The sequence below is a fragment of the Protopterus annectens genome, chromosome 1.part2 (genome assembly GCF_019279795.1).
Source record: "Protopterus annectens isolate FY-2018-M chromosome 1.part2, PAN1.0, whole genome shotgun sequence".
NCBI classification, from domain to species: domain Eukaryota; kingdom Metazoa; phylum Chordata; order Ceratodontiformes; family Protopteridae; genus Protopterus; species Protopterus annectens.
The window spans coordinates 809751070-809771015 of record NC_056727.1 but is presented as its reverse complement, the minus strand read 5'-3'; the positions used below and the strand labels follow the sequence as shown (position 1 = coordinate 809771015).

At 38.6% G+C, this 19946-nt stretch overlaps 1 protein-coding gene across 2 annotated transcripts in view; it reads left to right on the top strand.

Annotated features, from left to right (window-relative positions):
• The window catches only part of RASGRP3 (RAS guanyl releasing protein 3), a 1166392-nt gene that overhangs the window by 731671 nt on the left and 414775 nt on the right, over positions 1–19946 (top strand). For both annotated transcript variants that reach the window (XM_044058961.1, XM_044058951.1), the window contains one exon: positions 5764–5880. In XM_044058961.1, the coding sequence (XP_043914896.1) occupies positions 5764–5880 (117 nt within the window). The remainder of the gene's footprint in view (positions 1–5763; positions 5881–19946) is intronic.

The window sequence follows — 19946 nt, the reverse complement described above, 5'->3', positions numbered from 1 at the left end:
TGTCTCGCTATTTTAAAGGAGTTTAACATAGCGACACAGGTTTAAAAAAAGCAACGGAGATCTCTGTTGCTTTTTTAAAGCTGTCTCGCTATGTTAAACTCCTTTAACATAGCGACACAGTGTGTAAAAAGCAACGGAGATCTTGCTTTCTCCGTTGCTTATTTTTTTAAACTTGTCTCACTATGTTAAATGGGTTTAACATAGCGAGACAGCTTTAAAAAAGCAACGGAGATCTCCGTTGCTTATTTTTTTAAACTTGTCTCACTATGTTAAACCCATTTAACATAGCGAGAGAGTTTATAAAAAAGCAACGGTCTCCGTTGCTTTTTTCAAAACTGTCTCGCTATGTTAAATGGGTTTAACATAGCGAGACAGCTTTAAAATAAGCAACGGAGATCTCCGTTGCTTTTTTTCAAGCTGTCTCACTATGTTAAACCCATTTAACAATAGCGAAACAGTAAAAAGCAATGGAGATCTTGCTTTCTCCGTTGCTTTTGCCCACAGCTCTGATGTACTGCGTAGGCATGCGCAGTACATCAGAACTGCCGCGGAATACCAGACAGCTGCGGAAGGGCAGCAAGGAGGCATTATACAATGCCATTATTTAAGAAAAGTAATTTTTTTTTTTCTTAAATAATGTCATTGTATAATAGCAATAACCCACTTCTGGGTGTGGGTAATGCTGGATTTACCCACGGTTGGCTTTGTTTGGTCCCTTGGGCTTCGCCCTTCGAACCAAACCACGCCAACCGTGGGTAAATCTAGCATTACCCACACCCAGGTGTGGGTTATTGCTATATTATGTATAAACATCTCATACACTAAACATTAGCCTCTAATATCTAAAATAACATACATTACTGCCTAAGTTCAAAGTATCGGGTTTCAGCTTAGTGACCAAATTAAGTTGATAGTAGGGAAAGTCTTCACTTCTCATACCTGAATACTGCTTATTTCTAAAATGTGCTATAATATATCAGCAATATAATTTAAAACATAAAATTATTTTTTTATGATGCATTTACCAGGAATGCAAACCACCTAACCATACCATAAGTGACAAAGATCCATGTATTCAGGTTTAATAAAATCACTTCAGCAGTTTATAAAACACCCCCTCCCCCCATTTCAGCAAGCTTCTGGAAGTGAATTAGATCCCCTTTGTCAGAGTGAATTCACTGCCCTGATGTTCACTGCTCCACCCTAGAATAATCATCAGGCAGAAGTAATGAGGTGCAGGCATACCTCTCAACCTCTTAGAACAGAAAATCTGGACAAAGCCATAAATAATTGGGGGATAAAGGGCCAAAAACAAGGACACGTTTTAATATTGTTATAAGAGACTTAGACATTTGCTAGAATAATAGGTTTTGCATTAGCATGAATTTTCCGAAGGGTATAAAGTCTGAAATTCAAATGTCACTCATTATTTTCTGACTTTAGTCTTCAATAATTTGCCAGTAATTTTCCAGAAAAACAAAATTTTGAGGAACAGACTAAAAATATGAAGCAAAAATCTGGACAGTTGAGAGGTATGAGTGCAAGACTACAAATGAAGTGATGATTACTCCACTTACCTGCATGATAATCAGGTTTCATATCAAGCATGCATGGCAGAATCTAACATGACATGAACATCTCCAACTCAGAATGATCATACGTTCCCATTACAGGCCATGGTATACTAACTAGTCCCATGTTTATCCATCTATAAGGCACACACACCTCTAGCCAGATTCAATGGGTAGAATTTAATAGTGCAGACACAGGGCAAGCATGAAGGGAACAGTGAGTCTGACTGTATAACTCTACCATCCCTGCTGTAAGGATGCCTGGGAATTCAAAAAGAGATGGTTGCTTAATGCAAAGAGTAGAAGTCTGAGGGGAAAGGATCTTACATGGCCTACCTATGATGATATGTACGTCTGTGCAGGGAATGCTATGCTAGTGTTATCTGTGATATTGGAAATGTGTTGGACTATGAATGACTGTATATCTCCCCATTTGCACGGGATGCACCTTACTCAGAGTTTACACCATATACATGTAATGCACTTCCTCATAAATGCTGCATATAGATAGCAACCCAGCTTTTGACCAACATGTGTCTAAAGTAGTAAGGAAATCATTCTTTGCTGCTCAACTTATAAGGAAGGGCATGGCATCTGGGACCAAGAAATCCATAGTTGCACTGAATTCAGCCCTCATCAGGTCCATCATTTAGTACAATGCCCCATTTAGTATGAACCTGACCAGGCACATGCAACAAGCAGAATATTCACAGAGGCCCCTCATGAAAAGGATACAGGGTATAAACAGCATGTCCTATGCAGAGCACCTCAAAGCCCTAGTTCTAGACCATGTTTCCTTACAGACTTTTGAGAGGTGATCTATGCCTGGCATACAAGCCATCCTTGGATTCCACTCTGATGGACCTTTTGCATATCCACTAAATGAATAGCATTAGAATGATTCGATCTAGGGATTTAAACATTCCTTGCGACAAAGTAAGACACATTGGTGGGACAGGTATATATCTCAGTGAATTCCCCTTCTCTGGCACAGGCTTCCCATCAATGTGAAAAGGAAATCTTCCCTAACCTTATTCAAGAGAAACCTAGACCAGTGGATGGGAAATCAGAAATATACCCTGGGTCTAGCACCTATGTCTCTACTCATTAACATAACCTCTAAGGCACATAAATTTGTGGGATACCATTGGGAAGCATGGCTAGGCTTATAAAGGCCCCAGTGGTTATTAGCCTAGTATACACCTGCAAGCCTATGTTCTAATTAATTGCTTTTAAATCTAACTATGTGACTAAGAACAATTCATCCAGGCAGATGGAGTCAGTACTGAGGTGATGCAGGCTAAAAGGAACAACAGAGTAATGAAAAACTGACAAGGATAAAAACAAGAAAAACACATCAAATAAATGGCATACCTTTCTAAAGAACAGTCATGATTTCTTTGCCTCTAAACAGATAATAAGTTAAGTCTCATTTGAGTTAACAGAGTACAAGCAAAGCAAAAAAGCTGTGAATCACCATGATGGAAAATAGTGGGCTGGAAAAAGCTGTCCAAAATGAAATGTATTTCAATCAGAAGAGGGTAAACACCTGCAATGAAAGCATGAATTCCTTTTAAAGTTATTACAGATGTTTCTCTATTATCCACCTGGTAATATTAAATGCTGTGCAAATGGAAAGTTCAAACCACTGATAGTCAAACTGTAAACACATTTCAGTATGCCTTTATTCTGTTTTTTGTCCCATCTAAAATCAGTAATCTTAAATGTTTCTATTACCCACTTCATTATTAGGTCAATTAAGTGGTGAAGGCTGGTAAAAGATTGTTGATGTTGTCAAAATACATATTTTTTTTTGTTGTTGTGTCCTTCCTACAACCCCCCACAAGTGCGTGGTGTACAATGGCATTATTGTGAGGTGCCATAATGTTTCAGATGTAGCAATACTGACCACAAAACACACACACTAACAAACAGAAACATGCACGCACACACACACACACACACACACACACACACACACACACGCATGCATGCATGCACATACATACACACACACATACACACAAAAACACAGAACTCCCCACCCAACCACATTCAGCATAATTAATAACAGTGGAAAAAGAAAATGTGCTGAAATAACATGCTTAATAAAAAATGATGAACAAATACTACCCATCAGCATTCTTAAAAAATGCCACTTGACAAAATGTAAAACCATGCACAATATAATAGTAAATATGTAATTTTTAAATTTTAATTCTAGCACTTCGTATTGCAAAAAATAAATTATTTATTTTATAAAAGCATACCTGTGCTGTACATAGAGTATACCATGCTATACCTTTTAGACACACACACACACACACACACACACACACACACACACACACACACACACACACACACACATGCGTGCACGGACACACATGCACACGCACGCATACACAGTGTGACCTTTCCTGCTTATGTCTCATTGTTTAACTGCACACTCCTCCTCAGCATCCCTTTTTTGCCAGTCCTCTGCTTACCATGAAGTCCTACTGTAGACCCTTTTGTACTTCAGGGATAAGAAGCCTACATTCCCCTGGGAAAACAGTCAAGCAAGCTAGGAGTGGGAGTCATTATACTTGTGTAAAAAATTGGATGTAGAGAAGTTCACCTTGAGGGCAGACTGAAGTAATGCTCAAGAATTCAGATATCCTGCTCTATCTACTACCAGTTACAGAGAGATAAAAAAGTGTAGGAATAATAGTGCTCCATATACTACACATATCATATATATGATATATTCTTACATACACTGGTCTGTAATTCTCAGTTGCACTGTATATGTATGGCATGTCAACTGCAATCACACTTGTGTATAAAATTATTTTTATTTTTATTTATATTTGTGAACAAAGGCAACCCATGAGGTACAAGTGCCTCTTTTTCACAGGCAGCACTCTCTGGGTATGTGTCTTTCAGAAACTCACAGACTAGGTAAGTGGAGACTGGGAGAGTCAGATACAGCTTGGCCTTACTAGTAATTCATAGCCTTACTCTTCTGTGCTAAACTGCTAGGCAATGCATTAATGACAATATCAATGTGTCATGACATAAAAAAATCAAGATCAGACCCTGGAATCAAGGTTAACTCCAAATTTTCAGTAAAGAGCCGAGCAAGCATAAATTAATCTTGAGAGAAAAAACAACTTCCGTAAATTACAGAGCACTCTGGCAATAACACTACATGTACATATGCATGGCATGCTAGGCTGTTAAGCACATAGCAAGTGCTGTCCCATAGATAGCAAGTCAATATACTTGCAGAAAAAAGTCAGGGACAGTTTTTAAATACTGCCCTAATTTAAATTAGTTATTTACACATTAATGTCTGTAAACTTCCACAGATGCTTGAGGAAAGAAATTCATGGACAGTTGAGAGTGAAAAAATGTCTTTCCTGATATCAGACTGTGAATGGTACACATCTCTGAAGGTGCTGTTACAGTTAGGTCTCGTGCTACAGAAGCATGGAACAGTTTTATCTTTTTTTTTTCTGATTTTAGAGCATAATCATTTGCCCCATGCACTACATAATTATTACACTCAGGATGTTTGAGGTAATCATTAATGACCAAGAAAGCAAAACTGACCTAGGAACACATTGGGTCACCAAGATCCCAACAAGCCTACTTGCTACAATACTGACATAATCTCTGAGAGAAACTAAGCCATTAAAGAGAAAGAAAGCATACCAACTATAACTAAAAGATAAGCTGTATATGAAAAAATAATAAGCTATTAGTCAGTCTAAGCTGCTGTGAAATTGATGGCCAAATGAACCATTTGAAACTGAAAACTTTCTCAAGTAATTAAATCATGCTCTTTGACTTTATTGGGTGAATATGGATAATTAATTTTGGAGTAATTTTTACATGTTATATGAAGACTGTCCTGTTATTGAAAAACTACTGTTTACTGTGCATAAATGTGCTGCTTTTATCAAGAATTAGGAAGGGGAATGTAATTATGAAATTATTGCTATAACCATCATGAGGGGTAATACATTAAGATAGAACTTTGCATTATTAACTTTTAATAAGCAGCTGCAATGGCTAAATGATTTTCATAAATCCTTCATAGACGTTTTCCAGTGAATGATTTTGCAAGCAATTTTTGCTATAAAACTGTAGGCATTTGTCATAATCCTGCTTTGAACGTAATTAATTTTGATTTTTTTTTTATTAGAATTTGCGACAACTCCAAAATTTTAATACATTAATGGCAGTGGTTGGAGGATTAAGTCACAGTTCTATATCTCGTCTTAAAGAAACACACTCACATGTTTCACCTGAGGTTGCTAAGGTAAGTGCACAGAGCTTGGATGCCTGAAGCATAGAATAGAGTGATATATGTTTGCAAAAATTCCACTACTTCTATGCACCTGACATGTTTATAGACTAAATTCAAATTGCATGTACTTAACGCATAAATGTTTCAGATCATGCAAAGCACACTTGAGAGGCTTAACTGCATTTTATGCACTTACATGTTCTGCTGATTAAAAGTTATGAGCATCTGTAGAAACTAGTAAAATCCACAAGATCCTGTACCTGACAAAGTTTGCACAAAACGAACTTTAGTTTCATTGTTTTATGTCATAATTTCTGCAGTCTATGTTCCACATATTTATGTCTTATGGGACAATTATTTTTTTTAAAAAGAACAGTTAGACATTATTTTAATTAGGTAATATACCACTCAATGAAACAGGAGTGTTACATTAATTTTTATTTGCAGTGAAAATGGCACATCATTAGTAATGTGGCAGGTCATTCACCAACAGTTCATTATTACTCCAGTAATGTGTCTGAAACAAAAGTAAAATGTTCATCTCTAATACAGAATTATAAAGCAATATAAAGTACATTTAATATTTAATTTACTTTATTTTGTTCTGAACTTTGTATGAACATTCTGAAGAAATAATATTAACTGATAAGGAAAAAAATCTCTAACTAGCATAACTATATCATTCAAATGTAAAATCTTTTTTTGTGATTAAAACCATTTGTGAATAAGGAGCAAAATGATTACTGAAAGTTTGATTCAGAGTGGAGTAACAGAATGTTCAAAGGTCCTGTGCCAAAAAAAAAAAAAAACAGGAGTTCCATGGAATATGATTCAAAAACAGTGTATACACTGAGGTAAGTATGAACACACAACACAGTTCAGTAAGATGCAGAAAGTATACAAATGCAATTGGTGTATTGGTATACAGAGCAGACCACACCAAAGGAAAAGGTCATGACTGCTGAAAATGGCATGCAGACCACAGTGAACAGTTATAAGCAGTAGCAGTATGATGCACTTGGTCATATGTGGAAGCAGACAATGGAATGAATATTTTATTGATTTAAAATTTGTTTGCCAGGAAAGTCTTACTGGGACAGAGCCCATTTTCAGCAGACGCCTGGAGAAAAATGTTCCAGACACGTCTTTGGAATGTAGTAGGAATCCAAACATACCTCCCAACTGTACTGAATTACTCAGTTTTTACCGAGTTTTCGTGTCCAAATAATGTGGTGCCACGATTCCCAAGTGGCACCCCTTAATTTCCAAATTCCAAGTACTTTTATTTTTTAATTTTATTTCCTGTTTTTTTGAGCTGACATCATCGCATATTCAATGACATCAACTCCGTGAAACAGCCTGCCAGCCTGTCGGAATGCATACATTTCCAGCTGCTCAAATCCATAACTCCAATGCCATTTTCATGTCCTGCTGCTGACTGGATAGCTGTTGAGCTGGAGCTGCCTGGAAAGGTAGGAAGAGGGTGTGTGTGTAATCATGATGTGAGGCTGAATAGAATGAGCCATTTTCATGTGCAGCTGCCAAACTGGATATTTATTGAGCTACCTGGAAATGAAGTGTGAGTAAGTGTTTGTGTGTGAAATGCCCCAGGTGAATATACCTGGTGGCTAGAGGAGGTACTCAGGCTCATACCTTGAACTTTGGGTACAGGTAACAAGAGCCTAAAGTCCCTACCCACCACCCCTCCTGAAAACTTTCCAGATTTATGCCTCATAATTTTGTTCTGTTCCTCATAGAATCTGTGGTTTTCTGGATTTCAAGTGAAAGACTGAATTCACTAAATAATGACAGGCATTTGAATTTCTGGCTTCATATTCTTCAGAAAATAAATGGTTACACAAAACCTTTCATTCTAGTAATTTTCTAAGTTTATAAGATCAGTATTTGAAATTTGACCCTTTTTGGGGGGCTGTATTCCCCCATTATTGGCTTTGTGCAGGTTTTTTTGGTGCTAAGAGGTTGAGAGCTATGGTGAAAAGTGAGAACTGAATTCTGTATTCCCCCATTATTGGCTTTGTCCTGTTTTTTTGTGCTTAGAGGTTTAGAGCTATGGTGAGAAGTGAGAACTGAATTCACTAAATGATAGCCATTTAAGTTTCAGTCTTTCTATTGTTCAGGAAACTGCTGATGTGGTATAGTGGTATATTGTTCTGGCTATAGTGTGCAGAGTAAGAGCAGTGAAATATAAAGTAACCGTTAAATAAGCGCTTTCGGAGTGGACAGTACCTCTTCTTCTTCAGACAAAGTACACACCAATTAAACTTCATTTTATATAAAACGTATATAGGCAACCTAATTATTCAATTAAAACCATTCCAAAATGGATATATTTAAAGAACTATTATACACAAGTAAAACAAAAAATCAGGAATATCAAGTATTCAAAAAAGTTCATATAAAAATAAAAACAAATAACTTTTTTGAAGAAATTCCAAATAAAAGTACAAGCGAACGGCTTTTTTTACATATAGGAGAGGCCCAAACCTAAAGTCTTTGCTTGAAAAGAAGAAAAAGCCTTATTCCCACAGACCTAGTGGTATGTTTAAATGTGGGGCTTGCTCACAATGTAAACACATCTATGTAGGAAATAAGGTTTGTATCAAGAACAAATCTTATATTTTGAATGCTAGATATAATTGTGAGACTAAAAGTGTTACCTATGCTGCCTTATGCGACCTTTGTAATGCATTTTACATTGGCAAAACAGAAAGAAAAATGAAACAGCGTATATACGAACATGGTTATGCCATAACTAAGAAAGATATTAGTAATGCACTGGCAAAACATATATTGGAGTACCCCGACCATTGTTTCAAATTTATTGTCCTCCAGCATAGGCAAATTGACATAAGAGGGGGACCTTGGCAACTTCTATTACAGATTGATGAACTAATGTGGCAAATAAGAACAGGGGCACACATCTTCCCAGGCCTCAATGAACTTTTATCTATTAAAAGTATTTTAAGACTTTTAGCCTTGAAGAGATAACTGACACTAACATGTATTTTATACTAGTTGGTAAAAAAAAAAAAAAAAAAAAAAACTTCTAAGTATATAGGTGTATATAAGAGTAGTACACATTTAATATTATATTTTTAACAAAATTATTAGTAATTTGAATCTAATTAATTTTGTATTTTTGTTGACTGCCTTCATATATTGGGTACATATAGTGATTTGTTTTTATCGCTGGCTTAATTTATCATTATTATTAATATGCTTTAAGAGCATTTGTTCGTTTTTTATATGCTGTTTGTGACTTAATTTTTTATGAGGTTATGTCAGTTATCTTAATTGCTTAGAGTTAATATAAATAGATTGTTAATTGAATGCTTTTTGTCTGATGAAGGTGAGGCACAGTCCACACCGAAAGCGCTCATTAAACGGTTCTTTGGATATTACTTGCTCTCATTGTGTTTCTACTCGCATTACGTTTATTTTAATATTTTGCTTGTCTGTTCTTCAGTTTGCGTTTGAAAGTTGGTATCCCACAATTCCATCGGAGTGGGTGGGGCTACGCAATTATGTATGTAAATTTTATGTTAATCAGTATACAGATTTGTACCTATTTTTTGTGGGCCTTGTCCAGATTTTTGATGTTTCCAGGTTGAGAGGTATGCAACCAGAGCAACTGGAGGAAACCCACACAGACACAGGGAGGACATGCAGACTCCACACAGAAGGCCCCCCAGCCAGGAATCAAACTAGAAAACTTCTAGCTGTGAGGTAACAGCACTAACTGCTGTACCACTGCACCACCCTAATGTTATTTCATTCCTGACTGTAGACATACTGGCCTGGTTATTGGCATCATACACAGTGGGAGTGGATAGTCATAAGATATTCAGCAAATTAATACAAAGCTACAACATGGAGAGAGACAAAATTGGTAAAGTAATATACTCATGCTATTTGGAAGATGATACCCTTTTTACTGGTTGATATTTACTGGCTGACAGAGTGTTGACATAGTGATGGTAACAGTGTGACAGCTGACAAAGCAGGTGACATTGAAGCCACAGGATGCGTGTGAATGTTCAAATCCCCTAAAAACATACATAATTGACCCTGCTATAGAGACTTGGCAGTCTCCTGTGGTAAATATGACAAGCACCTGTCAGTCCGCAGATAGACACACCCTGAACTGCTTCCTAGAAACCCAGATGGACAGTTTCTGTCCATGGCAGTAAAGGATGTCATACTTGTGAGACAATTCTACAGTGCAGTAGGACTGCCAGGTAAGTCTGCACCACTGATTACATGCATGTGTCCATTTGTGCACCAGCTGGCTCTGATAATATGGCCCATGCAAAAAGGAACTACTGCATAAATGCCTTATTGTGTATGTTAGGTGTGGTACTAGAATGAATACATGTATGTATATCACCAGCAAAATAATAATTTAATTCCAGAATTCAAAACTGGTGAAGTAACATGGGAATACCTGGTTACTGATACAGCTTTGTTCAAAATCCTGTGTGACAGCCAAAAGATGCTATTAAAGTAAAGTGCAAGATCTCTAAAAGGTCCACTAGATTCATCATAAATAGCATATCTTACTCTACTAATATGCTATTAGTGTTCACATACATGAAGAGGGAAACTTGAAAGCAGAACAATGGGCAACTTGCTAAACCAGGAAAAAATACTACCAAGTTAAGGAATATGCACTGAGGGCAGGCCATACAGGTACTGCCTACCTTTTTTCATGGCAAGTTCTGTACAAGAAAATTAAAAACAATATAAGAAAATATAAAAATACATTGCTTTTAATTTCTTTCCACCTCATGACACAACTATTGCTGCCTTATGATTTTATCAGAAATTGCTCTGAGTACATTTTACTTTGTGAAGTATCAGGATGAAGGGACATAAATCTGACTCCTGCAAGATCTAGCTGGGAACTGGCATTCCTTTGCTCTATAATTAAAGAGTTATTGGTGTATGCCACTGTTTTGATTCTACTGACAGGTGCTGCAGAGAGTAAAAAGAATGTGCCAGAACTGTGCTTGTATACCTGTCCTACATGTCCTACCAGTTGCTCAGCTCTTCAGCATATTGTCTTTCTTCGAGTCACACTCGAGGTATGACACTCCTTCAAATGCACAGTGGCAGACATGCAGTTGCTGGAGGTGGGCATAGCATTATAGCACCTTTTCTTCTCTGCTTCTGGTGACATTTCAAAACTAAACTCTAGTTTCTATTGTAGCACACCTTCTGAACAGCGGGGAATTACACATTGAAGATGGCAGTGGAATAAGGCTTGATTGACTAACTTTAGTGAATGGAAGACAAGTACATCGTCTCCCTGATTGGAGAACAAATGCTGTTTTGGGAGAGTAAAATTAATAGACAAAGTAATTAATAAAACAAAACAGAAGTAGAAAGAAAATTGTGTGTGTGTGTGTGTGTGTGTGTGTGTGTGTGTGTGTGTGTGTGTGTGTGTGTGTGTGTGTGTGTGTGTGTGTGTGTGTGTGTGTGTGTGTGTGTTTTATTGGTGTGTGTGTGTCTATATATATATATATATATATATCTATATATGCATTTGTATGTGTGTGTGTGTTTGTCTGTGTGTATGTGTGTGTGTGTGTGTGTGTGTGTGTGTGTGTGTGTGTGTGTGTGTGTGTGTGTGTGTGTGTGTGTGTGTGTGTGTTTTGTATGTGTGCCTGTGTGTATGTGAGAGAGTATGTGTGTATGTGTGGTGTGCCTGTGTATATGTGTGTGTGTGTGTGTGTGTGTGTGTGTGTGTGTGTGTGTGTGTGTGTGTGTGTGTGTGTGTGCGTGTGTGTGTGTTTGTGTTCTGTCTGCGTGTATGTGGGTGTTCCTGTGTGTCTGCGTTTGCTTGTGTGTGCGTGTGTGTGCATGTGTGTGTGTGCACGTGTATGTGTGTGTGTGTGTGTGTATGTGTGCGTGTGTATGTTTTATCATTGTGTGTATATATGTATGCTTGTGCATGTGTTTGGTCTGAGTGTGTGTTTTGTGTGTGTGTGTGTGTGTGTGTGTGTGTGTGTGTGTGTGTGTGTGTGTGCGTGTGTGTGTGCGTGTGTGTGTGCGTGTGTGTGTGCGCGTGTGTGTGTGGGTATGTGTGTGTGTGTGTGTGAGACAGATATGTTTTTGCATGTGTTTTGAATGTGTGTGTGCTTGCATGCATGTAGAAAAGCAAACTGCCACCATTCTTAGGCTTGATAAACAGCACTTTACTATTTAGCGAGTTTATTTGTTTGTGCCTTTTGGCTTTTTCCCGGTTAAGGGTCGCCACAGCGGAACTCCAGTCCGCTAATGATTGGCAGTAGAGTTTTACATGCTGGCTTGCCGGGCCTAACGCACAACCTTCAACGAAGGAACGCCCGTTCACGCATGTCGCCACGCAGAAGACGCTCTAACAGAGGATCGAACGGGCAACGTCTAACTGTGAGGCGACAACGCTACCGCAGTTACTATTTACCGAGTATAAAATGAAAATAAAAAGTCAAGTAAGTTAAAAGAAAGAAAGAAGGAAAAAGAAAATTGTATTTGTGTGTATATACATGTGTTTGTGGTTTGTGCATGTGTCTGTGTGTATGTGCTTACTTGCATTTGAGAGACAGAGGGAGAAAGTAAAAAAGAGAGCTTGACAGAGACAGCGCTGACTGCAACAGGCTGTCCATCAGGGCCATCAAAAGAAAAACAAATCTCAAGGGGTGTGGCTTGGATGGCAAGCTGAAAGCAGCAGAGTTCTTGAGCTCTGCAGTGTTCAGTTTTTCCTAACAGGATTTTTTTATTTAATTTCACCAACAAAGACCTGAAACTACTAAAATCAGATTCTGGAAGTCATATGTTACAAGTTGGTGTAATTGTTAAGCTAAAATTTTCATATTTTCCTGTCAAACTTTCAAAAAGAAGGGACATTGAAACCACATTCATAAAGTAAGATGAGCAGCTACAAGTTTTCTCAGCAAGAAACTCCAGTGAAGAAAGAAATATAGGCAATCCTTATACAGTTCAAGACTTGGTGGGTAAAATAAGACAAATTAAACTTAAAAATGGACAATATAAAAGAAAATGCCACCAAACAAATAATCTTATTAAATGAAGTTCTTAAACAACAAACTGCCCACATTGCTGCTTTGGAGGATTCTGTAGATATTGACTACAGGTTAACAGAAAGAGAGAGAGAAAAACATAGACTTTCTTCTTCAAGAAAACACCAGACTCATTGTAAAGATAGACGACCTTGAGAATAGAACCAGGAGAAACAATATAAAAATCTATGGCATCCTGGAGCAGATGGAGGGAGACAATATGATTAATTTCCTGACTTCTTGGATTCCTAAAATCCTAAACTTACTTGAAGCACTATCCTTTGGGATAGAAAGGGCACACAGGTCTTTAACTACAACTTCTGTATCAAGTAAAAACTGCCGTCCAAGATCTATTATTGGAAATTTTTTATCCACTCAAGACAGAGACCTTGTTTTAACTCATTCACTCCAATGGAGCTGAGGAAGCTTGCACTGCAACTTTCAATGGGCGGAGCCTAAGCCTTTTGACAGGATCAAATTATGTCCTCACAATTCAAACAAATGTTCCTATTTCTGGAACCACAGGGGTTATGAAAGATGTATAAATGAAAACTCTTCATCGCAAACTATTTTTATAGTAGTAATATGGTTTAGGTTCTAGGTGTTAAACCAAATTTTATAAGTCACAGTAAAGAAAGTAACTATTACATTTGTAATATTTTGTAAACAACTTACAATATCTCGGCAACCACTCAAGTTACACACATACTGTCAGCAGCATTTTATTCATCTACAGCGGATATAAAAAAGCTTATACACCCCTGTTAAAATGCCAGGTTTTTGTGATATAAAAAAATGAGAGCACAATAAATGATTTCAAAACTTTTCCCACTTTTAATGTGACTTAACCTGTACAATTCAATTGAAAAACAAACAAATCTGTTTGGGGAAAGTTTGCAAAAGTGTGCACACCCTTAAACTAATACTTTGTTGTGCATGCACACCCTTAAACTAATACTTTGTTGTGCATGCACACCCTTAAACTAATACTTTGTTGTGCATGCACACCCTTAAACTAATACTTTGTTGAAGCACCTTTTGATTTAATTATAGCATTCAGTCTTCTTGGGTAAGAGTCTATCAGCATGGCACATCTTGACTTGGCAATATTTTCCCACTCTTCCTTGCAAAAGCGCTCCAAATCTGTCATATTGCAAGGGCATTGGATTTAGGTCTGGGCTCTAGCTGGGCTATTCCAAAACTTTAATTTTCTTCTGGTGAAGCCATTCTTTTGTTGATTTGGAAGTATGCTTCGAGTCATTGTTGTGTTGAAAGGTGAAATTTCTTTTGATCTTCAGCTGTCAAGCAGACGCCTGAAGGTTTTGGGCCAAAGGTGACTGGTATTTGGAACTGTTCATAATTCCCTCCAGCTTGACTAAAGCCCCAGTTCCAGCTGAAGAAGAGCAACCCCAAAGCATGATACTGCCACCACCAAGCTTCACTGTGGGGATGGTGTTCTTTTGGTGATGTGAAGTGTTGTTTTTATACCAAACGTACCTTTTGGAATTGTGGCCAAAAAGTTCAACCTCGGCCTCATCAGACCATAGCACATTTTCCACATGCTTTTGGGAGACGATGTATTGTTTTGCAAATTTTAGCTGGGCCTGGATGTTTTTCTGTGTTAGAAAAAAGTTTCCATCTTGCAACCCTATCCCATAGTCCAGACATATGGAGAATACAAGAGATTGTTGTCGCATGTAGTACACAACCAGTACTTGCCAGAAATTCTTGCAGCTCCTTCAGTGTTGCTGTAGGTCTCTTGGAAGCTTCTCTGATCAGTTTTTATCTTGTCTTTTCATCAGTTTTTGGAGGGACGTCCAGTTCTCTGCAACGTCACTGTTGTCCTATATCTTCTCCACTTCTTGATGACTGTCTTCACTGTGTTTCATGGTATATCCAGTGATGTGGAAATTTTTTTGTACCCTTCTCCTGACTGATACCTTTAAACAATGAAATTCCTTTGATGCTTTGTAAGCTCTCTGTGTATCATGACTTTTGCTGTAGCAGGCAACTGAGTAAATGTCAGGAAAATCCTACTAGGACAGCTGAACTTTATTTGGGTTAATCAGAATCTCTTTAATTGATGGCAGGTGTGTAGCCAAGAAGACTGAATGCTGTAATTAAATCAAAAGGTGCTTCAACAAAGTATTAGTTTAAGGGTGTGCACACATATTATAGTGCTAGTTTAAGGGTGTGCACACTTATGCAACAAGCGTATTATATGTTTTTTATTTTTTATATTTTCCCCCCAACAGATTTGTTTGTTTTTTAATTGAATTATACAGGTTATAGGTCACATTTCAGGTGGGAAAAGTTTTGAAATGATTTATTGTGTTCTCATTTTTTATATCACAAAAACATGGCATTTTAACAGGGGTATGTACATTTTTTATATCCCTTGCAGCTGAGGGCTTTCCTGTGAGGCTAAGGAGTACTGTCTGTGTTACTTGTTGTTGAGATATTTAGAAAAATGTGAACATTATATCTATATAAATTAATGCCATTAAAAAAGTTAATATCTATTTACCTGCACTAGGCAGAGGTCAAATATTAATGCAGTTGAGCTTGCCATTGTATAAGCTTTAAGATGAAATCTTTTAAAACCTTGTACATAGCATGGTCTTGGAATTACTGATGTGCATATGAACAAGCAATATTTGATGCCTAGAGCCATCAGTAGCAGATGCACCTGGAAGCGTCACTTGGATGTAATGAGTTAAGAACTGCCTGGTCCTTTGCTCCATTAAAAATTGGTGACCAAACTACCAGTTTTGACAACAACTTTTCTCCCCTTGTAATGTCCAAAAGAAGAAGAGTAAGTGTCCATCTTATAAAATCATTTAAAAAGGAAGGACTCAAAGCACAACTCATAGTCCCAGCAAGAATAAGACTATCCCTGCCAGAAGGAAAGAAAACTTTTGACTGTCTCAAAGAAGCATCTACATGTGTCCAAAAAAAAAAAAACTTTTAAAGTCAACCTGAACCCATGGATTATTCAATTAACTTAAAAAGACAAGCTTCAAAAAAAATTAGTGGACTACTAAAGAAAAAAAGAAACCCAGAGACAAATGATTATAAATAATTTCACATTTCGTGCAAGTTTTTGTTTTCTCCCTTCGAAATAAAGTGGAATCATACACAGAAGGTGATGTAACTTTTCTCTTCTCTCCTGTTACCTTTTCCACAACAATGCTAACTTTATAAATAATATACAGTACTCAAAATTCAAGTAAATCAAAATCTAATCCAAATTTTATATTTTATCTCTTTATCTGTCATTGTACATGTTGGCGTAAATGACCTGAGATGTACCTCCCTGGACTACATGAAAAGAGACATGGAGGAGCTCTCTGACCATGTAGCTCAGGCTGGTATGACTCTGACTCTGAGTAGCATCCTGCCCTCACCCAAAATGATGCCAGCATATGAAGGAAAAATGATCAGTTTTAACAATTGGTTAAACTACTGGTGTCATTCAAAAGGGATCCAGTACTTGTCAGCCTGGGATGACATGCTTGACAAGCCACGTTGCTTCGTCAGAGACGGCTTGCACCTGTCGCCCCTGGGCTTTCGAATACTGGCCAAGAATCTTGCTACCCCAATACTGCCTTTTTTAGGCAAGGCTCAAAAGACAAACCCGCCTCCATAAACAACAATAATAAACAAAAACTGAGGGTAATGCTGCTCAATGCCAGAAGTCTAAACCTCAAAATGCACACACTCAAGGCTCTCCTTAGTATGGAAGAAATTGATGTATGTGCAGTGACAGAAACCTGGTTCAAGGCTCCAGAGAGCACCCCAGCACTACCAGACTATAACTCCTACCATACCTTTAGGTCCCAAAACCAGGACCGGAACACAAAAGGAGGAGGTGTGTCCATATTCATCAAGAACACCCATACCTCCAGGTTAGTAGCACAGCACACGGAATCTGAGACCATCCAAGTGCAATTGACAGCGGGTAAATTGACTGTTCAATTTATAGCTTGCTACAGATCTCCCACCTTGTCTCAGGACCCTCACGCAGTATTCCTGAGAACATTAGAAAGTATGAAGATTCTACCCAACACCATGCTACTGGGTGACTTCAACTATCCAAACATTGACTGGGAAAACTACTCAAGCTCAAACACCCTAGCCCAATGCTTCCTTGAGTTTATAAACCCAAACGCCCTTGAACAGCTGGTCACCACTCCCACAAGAGGTGACAACATACTGGACCTGGTCATCACCAACATGGGGAACCTATGTTCCACACCTGAGGTAAACTCATCATTGGTAAGATCAGATCACAAAGTAATCACACTGGACATCCACATCCCAACCCCCCCCCCCCCCCCCAGTCAAGGAAATCAAGGTAAAAAACTTCTCTAAAGCCAACTTCACACTCCTCAAGACCGAAGTGGGAAGTTTCAAAGCTCCCAATCAAATGGAAAATGATGACCCATCGGCAGAATCCTTTACAAGTGCATTCTATGAACACCTTCAAGAATGCACGGACCGAGCCATCCCAAGTAAAACCAAGACCAACTCCTCAAAAAAGAGGAAGCCATTCTGGTGGACCCCGGCCATAAATAAACTTTACAATAGAAGGAGGAAACTCCTGCAAGATAGAACAAAATCCCAAAATAAGAAAGCATCTCTGATTAACATCAGTAAAAAACTGCACTCCCTCATTAAATCATCCAAGGCCAACTTCGAAAGAAAAATAGCCAGTGACTCTAAGGATAACCACAAGGCCTTCTTTAACTATGTCAAGAGTCTAGGGGCAAACTCTCAGATATGCTCCGAGCTAGTGCATAATGGCCATAAATACACTGAACCAACCGACATTGCCAACATCCTGGCTGACAAGTTCAGTGCAAACTTCACCCCCCCCTCCACCAAAGGGGCTAGCACCCATCCCAGAAGAATGGGGCACTCCAGATATCTCAGACACACAAGTAAAGACAGCCCTTGCAAAGGCCAAAAACACAGCATCAATGGGACCAGATGCTATTCCAGGTTGTGTCTTACATGAGCTTCAAAATGAACTAACCCCCCATCTCAAATCACTATTCAAACTCAGCCTCTCTACGGGCTATGTACCCAAAGAATGGAGTACAGCAACAGTCGTACCACTCCACAAAGGTGGCGCCACAACTGACACTGGGAACTATCGCCCTATAAGCTTGACTAGCTTGGTCTGCAAAGCCATGGAACGCATTGTCATGGAGCTCATTAACAGGGACATTGGGAACCTCCAGACACTGGACCCCACCCAGTTCGGCTTTGTTAAAGGCAGATCTTGCCACCTGAACTTGGTCGACTTCTTCGAAACAGTCACCAAGGCCATAGATGAAGGGAAGGTGGTCTACACAGCATATTTGGACCTCGCTAAGGTGTTCGACACCATGCCACACTCAGGAATCATAGACAAACTCACCAGCTTAAATATTAACCCCTATTTCACAAGATGGGTTTCCAATTGGCTCTCAGACAGAACCCACATGGTAAGAGTGGCAGGCGCCATGTCTGACTCTAAACCAGTCACAAGCAGAGTCCTACAGGGCTCAGTCCTGGGACCCCTCCTGTTCGGTATATATTTCTCCAAAGTACAGGCAAAGGAGGGACTGTGGCTAACCAAATTCGCAGATGACTGTAAATTGGGTGCAATAATTGACTCTCCAGCTGACACAGACATCCTGCAAAAGTGTCTCACAGAGACAAACACCTGGTATCAAAGTCACGGCCTCAAGCTAAATGCCAAAAAATGCATAGTAATCCCATTTGGGAAAAACAAAGTACCTACAAACTACCACATAGATGGGAATCCACTAAGTACAGAAGAAGTAATTAGGGACCTGGGTACCCAAGTAGATAGCATGCTCTCCTTTGATAACCACATAGCCAAAATGGTCAGGAAATCCTTCTATGTGGCACACCTGATCACAAAGGGTTTCTCATCCAGATCCAAGGAGGTGATTGTGCCCCTTTACTCCTCACTCATTAGGCCCATAATAGAGTACAATGCCCCATTTGGGATGTACCTCACTAGACACCTGCAACAACTAGAAAGACCACAGAAGTACCTCACTAAGAGGATTAAGGGCCTTAAACAATTACCCTATGAAGCACGACTAAAAAGCTCCAGCTCTTCTCAGTCACTTACCGTCTGCTCAGAGATGACCTATGCCTGACCTATAGGGCCATGTCAAACCCTGAACTAATGGACATGCTTCACCTCAAAAAACGAGATCCCTCAGAACCACTCGTTCTAGCGACTTGAACCTATGTACAACAATAAACAGGACATGCTGGAGGGATAGATTCCTGTCCCAGCAACTCCCCTCACTCTGGAATAGAATCCCAATCCATATTCGACAGAGCTCCTCTCTGACCCTTTTCAAGAGAAATCTTGATGAGTGGATGGGTAATCGTAAGTTCTACCCTGGGATCACTTCAGGAGCCCTGTTGACAGAGGCCCAGGTTACTAATCTAATGGGGAGGCGAAAGCCATCACTCTATGGCTAGGCTTATAAATGCCCATGGGCAGATAGCCTAGTACTTACCTATGAACCTATGAACCTATATACATGGCATAGCACTAAAGTGAAATAGTATAAAATCCCTCACTCATTTCATATATTTATATATAGTTCTCTTATATCCTATACTTATTTCTTCATGCATGTGCCTTCCCTTTATGTGTTAGTCCTAGTGTCATTGTATTTAATCATTGCAGTAGAGAGAAATGCTTACTGTGTTACTTTTAAGTATTTAAAAAGAAAGTGCTGACATTTTATTGTTATATATACATTTACTACTTAACTGAACATCTGTAATGTGCTTCATTTAGCTAATATATCTTATAGCTGTGTATGGTTGGTAATTTGGAGCCTTTATTTTAAATATTCATAATTTTACAAGTTATGCTTAAAAGCTTCACTTCACTAGAAAATTCCTGCCTACTTACGTTTTTGATGGAGTTTTGACAACTTTTGTGGCAAGCTTGAG